General features: G+C 53.9%; 1 protein-coding gene across 1 annotated transcript in view; it reads right to left on the bottom strand.

Moving 5' to 3' along the window:
* NECTIN1 (nectin cell adhesion molecule 1) overlaps positions 1-12,248 on the bottom strand; it is a gene marked incomplete at its 3' end in the record, with an annotated part of 87,429 nt that overhangs the window by 35,130 nt on the left and 40,051 nt on the right. Inside the window, exons 2-5 of the mRNA XM_082296994.1 lie at positions 11,620-11,970; positions 10,598-10,900; positions 10,080-10,197; positions 8,134-8,285 (exon numbers count right to left, since the gene is read on the bottom strand). Of these exons, the coding sequence (XP_082153120.1) occupies positions 8,134-8,285; positions 10,080-10,197; positions 10,598-10,900; positions 11,620-11,970 (924 nt within the window). The remainder of the gene's footprint in view (positions 1-8,133; positions 8,286-10,079; positions 10,198-10,597; positions 10,901-11,619; positions 11,971-12,248) is intronic.

Raw genomic sequence — 12,248 nt, 5'->3', positions numbered from 1 at the left:
CTCCTATAGTTACCCTGACCTATTTAAAAAAATAAATAAATAACTCAAAAAGAGGCAGAGAAAAGAGATGAGAAAGCAGCTCTCTCCTCTTTCATGCAGTTCAACACCTACACTTTGGCACAGATAAAGTTTGAGGCAGGACTTCAGTCAACCTTGCTGGGCACAGTTACAGCCCCTGGCCAAGCTCAGAGCCTGTTGAACACCCGTGTCCAGCAGGTATCAACACCACATGGTTGTCTCAGCCCTTCACCTGCCTCCCAGTTCAGGCAGCAGGCACCTGGTTAATGCCCGGTGGCAGCCTTGTCTTTGCACGTGAGACCTCTCCCAGTGCTCCTCCCACCTCCAAGGCCTGGCTGCCAGCCCTGGAGCTTCCTGGCCTTCACTTTTCCCCCCAGCAGCCAAGGAGAGGTGCAGACCCAGCAGCAGAGTGCAGCCAGGGTGGGGTGATGGGGAAAGGGGGGCTCGAAGGCAGCAGATTCCAAAGGGATGTGAGGCATGGCTGCTGCCCACCCCCTTCCATGTCCCTGCTGGCAGGAGTGGGGTTCCTGCAGCACGGCTTAGCCCAGACACTGAAGAGAGAAAAGAGCTTCCCCCAAGTGAAGGCACTGAAACAGCTGCAGGTTTTGGACAAGGGCGCTGAATTCGAGCAATTGCTGGCCTGAGCCATAAATGTTCTGGGTTTTTTTGTGCCTGAAAGATGATTAATTCCTGCCTTTCGTGAAACATCAACCCAACAACAGCGTCTTGGTTTCTGCAGTGCTGACTTGCCTGGAGCGAAGCCTTCTGAGGCTGAACCCACACAGAGAGCAGCCCACTGGGCAGAGTGGGCTGGGGGACAGATGGAGGGGCCCTGCTGGAGCCAGAATGAGGAGCAAGATGCTGTGCAGGCAGGAGACAGCATTTTATTCCCAAAGACAGCCCTAGAGAAGCAGCAAGGGCATGTCTTGCAGCTTGGGGAGCTGGGGCTGGGTTGTGGAAAGCCAAAGCCACATGTTGCATCAAGAGAAGGCTGTCCCAGCCAGCTGGTTCATGCAGAACCTCTCTGCAGGGACACCAGGGACAGTCACGTCCATCCCCTCGTAGTCCTGCCTGCTGAGGGCTCAGCTTCAGCCACACAACATCCACATTGTTCCCTCTACCCCTGCCTAAGCCACCTCCCCGGGGCTGCTCCTCGCTGTTGCAGCCTCTGTGGTGCCCAGTTCCCAAAGCAGGGGAGCACCTGGAGGCTGAGAGGGAGCAGGGGAAGCCCAGCAAGCTGGCTCAGGCCCCAGGGGCTCAGTTTTTCATTCTCCCAGAGCTCTGAAGCCTCCTCACACCCTGCTGTTCCCTACAGCAGGGCTGACTCAGTGCTTGGCCCCACAGGTCCCCAAACCCACCCTGCAAAGAGCCAGACGGGGTGTGCAGATCCCTCAAACCACACTGGTCCCTCTGCCTCCCAGCTCTGGAGAGCACATCTGACAGGGGAGGGCTGTGCCTGATTTCTAAAGGAGCTTGGCCCACTTTCCTGCTAAAAGCCTCATTAATAGTCCAGGTTGGACGCCTGAAGTGAAAGGGGGATGTTTTCCTACCTTTCTCAGGAGATAATTTATTTTTTCCCTGCTCTTTGTGCTGCCCACCCTTGCGGTAGCCCTCGCCACCCCCGTGCCACGCCCTGGCACTGCCAACGCCACGGACACGAGCAGGAGCACATCCATCCATCCATCCATCCATCCATCCATCCATCCATCCATCCATCCATCCGTCCATCCATCCATCTGTCCCTGGTGCATTTCACACATCGCTCAGGCAAGGAACTGTTTTCTCCCCGCATCCCATCCCCATCCTCCTCGCCGTGGCCCTGTTCCCATGCCAGAGAAAACAAACCCAGACTGTGGGAAGGGAGGCAGAAGAAAGACAGGGGGAAGATCGCCCGCCAGCAGCCCCAAATCACCCCCTCCTCACCCACAGAGCTTCCTCCCTCCTCATCCTCCCTCCAGAGCCGGGACAGGGGAGGCTCTGGGGAAGGTGGGTGACCCTGCCGGGGGGGTGGTCAGTGTCCGGAGAGGAGAGGGTCCGGCCACTCCAGAGCCCGGCACTGCCACTGGATGGCGGCACAGACCGGCGCTGGCTCCGGAGCAGGGTGGGCACTGCTGCGACCCTCGGGATGCGCCGGGGTGTGAGTGGTGTTCCCAGCCTTGTGCCAAGGTGCCTCGGCACTGGCAGGTGGTGAGCGGGGACCAGCCTGTCACCTGTCCCCACATCCAGGTCCATTAACCACCAGGCCACCTGCCAGCCCCACAAATTGGGATCCACCCCTCTGCCCACCCTGTTTCACGTGCGGGGTGCAAACGGAGCAGCCCCAGGGAGAGAGAGGGGGAAGTGTGGGAAAAGGATCCCCTTTTTTTTGTGTCCAAGGGGGGGCGTGAAATTTCTGGGAACCGGTGCGATGCCTGAGCGTGCTCAGGGGCCCCACGTGAAAAATCCATTAGGAAGAGTCTGGAGAGAATTAAAGCCGCTGTGAAAAGCGGCCTGGAGAAACAGGAGACAGCGGAGCCGAGGGAGGGGGAACAAGCCAGGCTTTAATGCCAGCATGAAAAGCCTCCCCCCGCCTGCCACCCCCCAGCCCTTATAAAAAGAGGGAGTGCTGTATGAATAGGAATTAAAGCAGCAACACTATCTGCCCGTGCCCGCCTCTGCCAGCTGTTGCATTCAGCCCAGCTTCCTGTCCCCGTGCCAGCAGCCGGACCTCAGGGACGGCAGCTGGGAGAGCAGGGAGGCAGGAGGTTACCCCGGGCTCAGCTTGGCACCTGGCCCAGCCCACAGGTTCTCTTTGATCCCTTTGCAAGGCTCTGGGCATCTCCTGACATCTCCCTGCAGCACCCCAGGGCTCAACAAACATCCCCAAACCTTCCCCATCACAGGAGTGGCCTCAAAAGTACAGGTTTTAAAAAAATCCCATCTTTCTCTTAATGGCTGTTTTCCAGTGAAAATGAGGCGCATGCAAATCATCCCAGCTGCCCATCAATCCTTGATCTGCTGCTTTTTGAACCTGCTGGCCCATTTTAGTGCTACCTGACAGAACAAGCTGAAATTATCCCTATCAGGAAGCTCCTGGAGAAGGCTGGAGTGGGATCCTTGGTAGAGGTGGGAGCTAAACCTCATTAGACATCAGAGAACCCTGAGGGACAGGAGGCTGCTCCCAGGGGCAGGAAGGGCCCTGATCAGAAAAAGAGTATTTTTAGACACCCAGTAATTCCTCTGTGATATGCAGATCCACAGGAAACCAGCTTCCAAAAGCCCTTCTGCTCATCTGCTGGGATATTTTAAAAGACTTCCTGTGGACATGTTTTTCCTTTAAGGCCCATTACCATCCTTTTCCCCTCAGTCCTAAGGACCAAGGAAAAACCCAGCACCAGCCCAAATTCTCCCTGTAGCCATGGGCACTGAGGAAAATGTCAAACCCCATCAGGAATTACCTGCTGGACATGTGGCAGCCCAGCCTCTTCCAGGAAGGCTCTGGATTTCCTTCTACCTTGGAAAACCAAACACCCACTGCAATGTGAGCAGCAGCTCCAGGGAGGAACAGGAACCTGAATTCCAACGTATTCATGGGGCTTCCCAGTTCCCAGATGGCCTCAGCAAACACAGCAGTGACCCCGTGGGGTTTGTTTAGGAGCCAGATTGCTGATGGCAAACTTTCCCTGCCGGAACAGCCCATGCCAAATTGTCCCAGGACTTTGCCCCCGTGTAAAGTTGTGTACACGAGGGGAGATAAGGAGAAACCTCGGAACAAAGCTGCAATTTGAGAATCCCAGAGCACTGCTGACCTCCTCCCTCCCCCTTGCACCTCTGCACATCCATCTCCAGCTTTCCAAGGGATCCTGCTTTCCTCTCCCTCCCAGGGCTTCCTGAAGTGCAGCCGGGGATGGAAAAACCACTGGCAACTAATCCAGAAGTTCAGCAGCTGCCGCTGGCGTTTCAGAGTGTGACGGCTTCCAGGCCAGATGCCAAACGTGTCTTAGGTTTTAATCTCTCTCTCAGGTCACCTATCCCCTGTCAATCAAGCCCTGCACCCGCGGGGGCCGCTGGCACAGATGCCACCAGACAGGATGCACAGCCACTCTGGAAGACCAGCAGCAGCCAGATCCCCCCCTCTGGGCTTGCTCCTCTTTGGCCCCCCTGGGTCTACATCCTCCCACCTCGATCTGCCCAGCTTTGGGAGCACCTGCTGCAGGGCTTGGGATTTAAGACTTCCCGGAAAGAGCTTTCCTGAGCCCGGTGCTGCGTGGCAGCGGCTCCAGAGAGCCCCACGGGCTGTTTGCAGTGACCTTGCTGGGACGAGAGCGCTGCTGGTGTGTAAATAACTCCCTGCTGGAAGCCAAGCAAGCGGGGGGGTCAGCAACCCCTGCCAGCTTCTCCTCCCCCCCAGCCTGTAGCACATCCAAGGCCAGGGCTGCAGAGCTGCAGGCACAGGCTCTCCCTGCTCCCCCAGCTCTGTGAGTCTCCTTCAAAGGTCCATTTTCCATTTTTTTCCCCTTTCTCCTTGTGCTTCTTCTGGCTGGAGCCAGTGCACAAGTGGGGGAATGACTCCTACACAGGGCCAGGGCACGGCCATGCTCTGCTGCACCCAGAAAAGCACATGTTCCTCAATCCATGCACATTCCCACATGCAAATGCTTTATTGCTGCATGGACACATGGCTGTGCATGCAGGGCATCCCTGTGCATGCAGGTTTGGGAAAACCATTTCCACGGCCAGGATGAAAACTGGGAGTCACAGGTGTGAATATCCATTGGGATCACACACATGTGAATGTCCATGGGCAGGATTTAAATAGGATCACACGTGTGAATGTCCATGGGCAGGATACAAATGGGATCAGCCATGTGAATGTCCATGGGCAGGATACAAATGGGATCAGCCATGTGAATATCCATGGGCAGGACACAAATGGAATCACACCTGTCAATGTCCATGGGCAGGATACAAATGGGATCACACATGTGAATGTCCATGGGCAGGATACAAATGGGATCAGCCATGTGAATGTCCATGGGCAGGATACAAATGGGATCAGCCATGTGAATGTCCATGGGCAGGATACAAATGGGATCACACATGTGAATGTCCATGGGCAGGATACAAATGGGATCAGCCATGTGAATGTCCATGGGCAGGATACAAATGGGATCAGCCATGTGAATGTCCATGGGCAGGATACAAATGGGATCACACATGTGAATGTCCATGGGCAGCTCTCTGTGCAGAACCACCCCACATGTGCTGTCCATAAGCACAGCCTTTTATTCTGTCACGCACCCGCCTGTAATAAATAGTTACATGTCACACTACGTGGCTTGCCTGCGACTGACAAAGGTCCTGCAAGGCAGGAGAAGCTATTATGGGAACAGATTGCTGGAATAAAATATTAAATTTCCACTTATCAATCTCTTTAATGCGCCATAACTCTCATAGAAGCATTCAGCCTTCTCCCTCTGAACAAATTGCCCTCCCCATCAGGGGGCTGAACCAGTCCCGCTCTCTTCCTCTCTGGGGGTTGGAGGGAAGATTTTGGGTGGCAAAAAGAGGGAGAACAGGGAGACAGAAAGGGGAAAAGCTGCTGCAGGGTTTTCTCTGCATCAGCCTTCCGTGTTGTTTTTTTCCTCCCAAGGCTGGCTGCTCACTAGATTGAACTCCATTTATTGCATGCAGCTCTTGAAAGAGGTTTCGTGGTCCACTGACAATCCCTAAATTGCCTGCAAGACCCAAACAAATGTACCTGTAATAGCTGAGCAAGGAGGGCTGAGCCCTCCCCAGCACCGGCCTAATCGCTCCTTAGGGAGAGCTGGATAAACATATTCAGATCCCATGAATTATTAAAGGATTTCTTCTTTTTTATGTGGTGCAGGCCTGGCCTGTGGGGTTGGCTGTTAATCCCTCCTAGCAGGGCAGCTGTAGGTGTGCCCTTCATTCCCCCTTATTTAACCTCAGCCCCACAGCCGGGACCTTTGGGAACCAGCTGAGATTACAGGCAGGCAGACACCAACCCAGCCCAACCCCAGAGCTCCTGCCAGCCCCCACCTCCTTGGCCAGCCCTGCCCTGATGGAGCGTGAGAACCATGCTCTACCCATCCTCTGAAAGACCACCAGGAAAAGAGACAATTGCAAATCCCAGAGGGGGAACCCCCAGCCCCTTGTCCCTAGAGGAGCCTGTGCCTGTGCAGGTGAGCTGGTGCAGCCACCTGCAGTGCCACTGTGCTGCTGAGACACACCAAAAATGGGCAGGAAATGTGAAGAAAGGGCTGTGCCTGGTGTCCTGACACCACAAATGATATGGGGTGGTTGGACAGGCAGAATGACAGCAAGGAAGGGACACAGAGGCTATGCAGGAATGGGAAGTGAAAGCCTGTTACTCCCAAAGTTTCCTTCAATCCCTATTCCACCTCCTTCTCTGCAACTGAGCTTAGAGGTTTTTAAGCTCTGCTCACTGCTTCCAACACGCCCCAGCATCCTGGACACTGCATGGGACGGATTTCTACTGCTAAAGGGAGTCAGCTCAGTTTGTACCGGGCACTGCCCCAGGGACACTGAGGTGACAACTCCCCTGGAATGGCCAGCAGCTGATTTTGGCCATGACCTTGCCCTGATTTTGGGTGGTTGGGCAGGGCTGGGCACAAAGAGCTTTGTTCTTCCAGTGCCTTTGGCTGGCAAAAGAAACAGCCCCCAGAGAAAAGCCTGTACCAGGAACAACTCAGCAGGCAAGGATCCAGGACAGGAGGTGTGAATTAAAGGCCTGCTACAGTGATAATGATCATAAATAAATGCCGGGTAATTAGCATCTAATTAGCACATCCCATCCATTGACCTCCAAGCACTTGGATAGAGGAAGACTGGCCTGGTTTACCCACCGTACAGAGAGGGGAGCTGAGGTGCTGAGGGTGCCAAACACAGAGTTATTGCTAATTTAGCTGCCCCAGACTCAGCTCTACGCTTGCTCAGCATTTACCACCAGAGAAAGCTGGTGCAGGGGGCTGGAGTTTCATCACTCTCAGATCAGACAACTCCCCATGGAGCAGGGTGGCAGGAGAGGCTCTGATCGCCTTGGGCTGGACAGCAGGGAGAGGTAACAGCCCTGGGAGCCTGTTCTGTATCCCCCACGCCTTGGAAGCCCCCAGTGCACCTCATTCGCCTCACTGCCCATCCTGTCTGGGGTGTTTGCAGCCCAGAGCTCGCTGCAGTGTGGCAGTGCTCCACCCCACTGCTCCAAGAGGCACTTCCAGCCCTCCTGAGACCCACAAGTCACTGCCAGATAACCCAGATTGCTCCTTTTACCCCAAAGAAATGGGATAAATGTCCCTTTCCTCCTCTCAAAGCACCCACAGCCACTTTTCCTTCTTGGTGATGCCTCACAATGTCACTCTGACTTTCAGAAATCAGGCTATTGCCATTTGTTATTTCTCCTCTTTAAGCTATTTCTTGACATGACTTTCTCTCCCTGGCACTACCTCGGCTTACCCACAGGTCTTTCCCTCTCTCCTGTGGCCACACTGCTTTGCAGGCCATCAGACATCACAGCATCCCTTCCCACTGCCTGCATCCCGGGATGTTATTCCTTCCTGGAGCCCAGACAAAGCTCCTCAAATGCTCACAGGAATCCATGGCAGGCAGGTGAGTGACTCCACAGACCAACACTGGAAGGAGCTCAAGTGAAGAATCATGAGAATGCCCAGCACCAGAAACACCAAACACCTTCCTGAGCAAGGGACTCATCCATCTCCTGCCTTTCTGGCAGTCCACATCCTCATCCCACCCCTACCCTGATCAATCAATATCTCCCTGCCGTGTCTTTGCTGTTAATACAGCAACGATCTCTCTGAATCCAAAGCAGAAGACGAGGGGGGAACAAATAGAATTGGTGTAAGAAAGGAAAAGACCACAAGAGGAAAGGAGAAAAAGAACCCAGGGCAAACCAGTGCAACACCAGTACAAAGCCAAGAACTCCACTGCCCCCTTTGCACCACGAGATTCCCACCCCTGAGAGGAGACACTGGTGATTGAGGAGATGGAATTGAGTGGTAGCTGTAAACTGCTCACACCCTTTTCTCCCTCCCCACCTCCTTTTCCACGTTCCAGAGCAGCCAGGGGCTGTCCTACCTGTGACATTGACTTCCACCAAGCCCGAGCGTGTCCCGATGGCGTTGGTGGCCTCGCAGACGTAGGTGCCGGCCACGCTGTAGGACACGGGCCCTTTGAAGTAGATGGTGTTGTTCTGGATTTCCACACTCCCTGGCAGGGTCCCGTTTGGCCTGGGGGGGACAAAGACCATGGTTGACCCCAGAGGTGACACCCAGCAGGTCAACAAGTGTTGCAGAGGTGACACCAGCGTGCTGGGTCTGTGCTTGCCCTTGGGCAAGGTCCAGAAGCTGGAAAATTTCCATTAATGCAAGCAGGAAAGGGACACAACCTGACCCTGTTTTACCCCAATTTCCTGCCCATTTAACTCTCCTGACCAGCCAGTGTTAATTCCAACTCGAACTCGTGGAGAGCAGTGTTGATTTAGAGCCCTGCCCATGTCAGAACAGTCAGGTAAGTGCGAAACTGGAATAATGCAAACCTGAACCCGGAGATACAGAAAATAAATGAACAAAGGCAGATGAAAAAATAAAAAAAAAAAGCCCCTGTGTGTTAGGAAAAGACACACATGGCCTGGTTATTCTTAATTACTGAAGCAAAGCAAAGTAATTACTTCTCTTAGGCAATTAAAAATTACTCAAGTAATTCCTTCCCCTCCTCCCAACCCAAATGTGCACATATTGTCAGCAATTTGTAAGAAACAAAAGGGAATAACGGGGGTATAATTAGGACTGTAAAGAAGTGCCTAAATGCACGTATTTTGCCTGTCTACATACACACATATGTACAGAAAACACAGCTTTTCCAGCTGCATCAAGCCAATGATCCCAGAGCTGATGGAAAAACACCTTAACCTGGTCCTACAGAGCCCTGAACCTACAGAGACTAGGGCACATCTCAAAAGGGTGGTGTGGGATGCTCCAGGAGGCTGCTGCCTCCTCTGACAGCTCCCCCAACTGCTGCTCATCTCCATCCAAATGGGAGGAGAGGAAAAGCACAGCTGGGTTTTACATTCCAGGCAGGAGCAAAACATCAGCAGCCCCCAGGAAGGGGAGGAGGTACAGAAATAGCCTCAAGTGGCCTCTCTTCTGCATTGGGCGAATCTTTGCTTTCCTGGAAATGTGAGGAGCCCAGAGAGCCCCTCAGAGTTTGAGTCAAACTGGCAGAACCAACATATGGAGAGAGCTGGCGATGGAGAACTAGGAAAAAAGGCAAGAAAAACAATCCTCTTCAGACTTTCACTGTGAACATTTTGATCTGGGAAGTGGAATGAGAGAGAATGTACTCCTTGCAAAGCCATGTTGAGAGCCTCTCTCCTGATGACAAATGCCGGCTGAAAAGAAGAAAGGATCCATTTGATCTTCCTCTTTTAAAGCTACACGAGTGCTTACAGAGAAGAAAGAGCAGCAGAGAGAACCACATCAGGTTGCATCAATTCCCCACCTGGCTCCCCAGACACCCCTCACTCACTTTTCAAGTCCCTTTAGTGTGTTCAGCCAAAAGCTGGAAACCTGGAGGACAAGGAATTGTTGCTGTTTAATGTCAGTCACGTGGGGGGCTGCTGGAGCTGATTTCCAGGGAAAAGGTGTTCACACACAGACAAATTTTGTGCTATTTGTGCCCCTTCAAAGCAGGGAAATCCTGGGTTCTTTTCCAGCTCTGCTCCTGAGGCACCTGGTGGTGCTGGGCACATTAATCACCTTGTCACATCTCAGCTGCCTCACGTCACCAGGGCAGAATATTATCCCAGTGAGGTGAGAATGGGAAGTTTTCCCTGGATGTTGAGGCTGCACTGTGCTTGCAGCCACCTTCAGCACAGGCACGGGCTGTGCCTTGGAGTGACACTGCTGACACTAATGGGACTGGGCCCTAAGTGACCAGAGGGTGAGCGAGGTGTCTGCAGAGCCTCCTAGTCCCTGTTGGGAGGTGACATGTGCTGCTGGCAGCGGGGCTCTGGGGACACTTACAGCTTCCACTCATAGGTGTGAGCTGGGGGGTTGGCATCAGATTTGCAGATCAGCTTCACATCCTTGCGGTTCAGGAACCAGTTGCCATCGAAGCCCTCGATGGTGACTTCTGGCTCATCTGCAGGGGTGGGGGTGAAAAGGGAGGAGAGCAGGAGGGGAAAAGGAGGGGAAAGGGGTGTGGGAAAGGAAAGGGGAGACAATTAAGTGGGAAGAGATGAGGCGGCAGGGGTGAAAAAAGGAAAGCAATTGCAAGGAGGGAAAGATGACAGGACAAGGAATGTGAGGGAGGGCAGTGAGAGAGAAGGGGGCAAAAAGGGACATGGCAGAGGCCGAGAAGGTAAGAAAAAGAGAAAACCCACGATTATTCCAGAGGATCCCTTCAGTTTCCACTCTCAAAAACAAGACAGCAGCCCCTCAGCAGCCCGACACCTCCCCTCACAAACCCCTCTTCTCCCAGAGTGCATCCCCCACCCTGCCCCGAGCAGGGAGCCCTCCCAGCCGTGCCCAGGCCCCCTTACACTGCACGTTGAGGGTGATGCTGTCGGTGAACCTCTCCAGCTGGTAGTTGACCACGCACATGAGCTGCTGCCGGTGCGCCTCGCGGCTCGGCACCAGCCGGTACCGGCTGATCACCGTGATGGTGCCGTTGCTGTTCCGGATCTCCTGGAACTCCGCTTCCCCTTTCAGCTTCGTGTCCCAGGTGACGGTGCTGGGGGGTTTCCCGTTGGAGGAGGTGCAGGTGGCTACCAGGATCTTTTCTGTCCTGCCAGACTTGGCAATAAGCGGCCTCTTGGTGCCCTCCATCCAGTTCGTGGGCTTGGCTGCAGGAGAGTGCAGGGAGGAGGAGGAGGAGAAAAGGGTGCAAAGGGATGGTTAGAAAAGCAGCGCTGCTCTGCTCGCTACCTCCCAAGAGCCATCTAACACCACTGAGGCTGTGACAGAGCTTGTGGTGAGTCCAGAGCTGTGCTAATTGCCAGCAATAATTCCCATGCAATAATTGCTTTATGGCAGTGCCTATGCACCTTGCACCATCTACCTGATCATTTATGGGGAAACAATGGTGGAGGTGCCCTAAATGCACAGATACATGGAAAGTCAACCCCTTCCTCCCAGAGGTTTTCATCCCTGTGTTAGAAAGGAACTGAAACTGGAGAGAAAATGGACTCATGTAGACCTTGGGTGGGGTCTGTTCACTCACAACTCTGAGCACCAGGGACAACCTCTGCTGTCTTTTTCCTCTTGACAGCCCCCAGCTCTTTAAAATTCACCACTCCCACAGGGAACTGGTCACTGTTCCTGCACCTGCATCAGGAGTGTAGGTGGAAGGAAAAGGGGAACTGAGACCTGGAAAGAAGGAGAGGTGTGACAGCTCAGCTGTCTCCGAATCACCTGCCCTGGGTTCCCTGCTCTTCACCTCTTCCCAGTCAATTTAAAAATCCATCACAGGTACAATGTACACCCAAAATTCACCTTTGCCCTGAGCTCCCAGGATGTGAATCTCAGATCTGTTGGACCGGAGGTTCACCCTACAGAGCCTTACCCAGCACGGTGAGGTTCAGCTGCCCTTCCCGGTTGCCGGTTGGGAAAGTGGCAAACTCACAGATGTAAACCCCCTCATCCTCCAGCTCCAGCCGGGACAGCTGGATGGTGCCATCCTTGAAGGAAGGGTTCCGGAAAGTCACCCGCTCCTTGTAGGGGGACAGGATGGACACGCCCATGGCGGGGTTGTAGATGGCCACATTCTGCTTGGTGCCGTTGGTGGCCTTCTGCCACGTCACCTGCGTGATCTTCACGATGGGCAGCGGGTTGGTGAAGCTGCAGTGCAGCACCACGTCCGTGCCGATGAACCCCGAGACGGTGTCATTGACCAAGACAGTCTGAGCTTGCAGCCCTGCAACGAAACAGGGACACGTGAACATTCGTCTGCTCCCCAGGAGCATCAGGCTCATCAATCCCTCTATTTATTCCACTTGCTTCTTCTTGGCATGGCTGATACAAGAGCGGTTTGTGGCTACAGGCACCTTCTGCATCCACCCGGTCATAAACACCTTCTTCCCGCTATGAGCAGTCCAGCCTAGGGCTCATCACCACCCAAAGGCACAAGACTGGATCAATAACACCTCCCTCCCTTTTGTCTCCAGCTCCAGGTGACACTGAATCATGGTAAAT

This window comes from Coloeus monedula (assembly GCF_965178545.1).
Source record: "Coloeus monedula genome assembly, chromosome: 25".
Taxonomy (NCBI): domain Eukaryota; kingdom Metazoa; phylum Chordata; class Aves; order Passeriformes; family Corvidae; genus Coloeus; species Coloeus monedula.
Note: the sequence above shows the minus strand (reverse complement) of the source record. Positions and strands in the feature narration are given on the sequence as shown.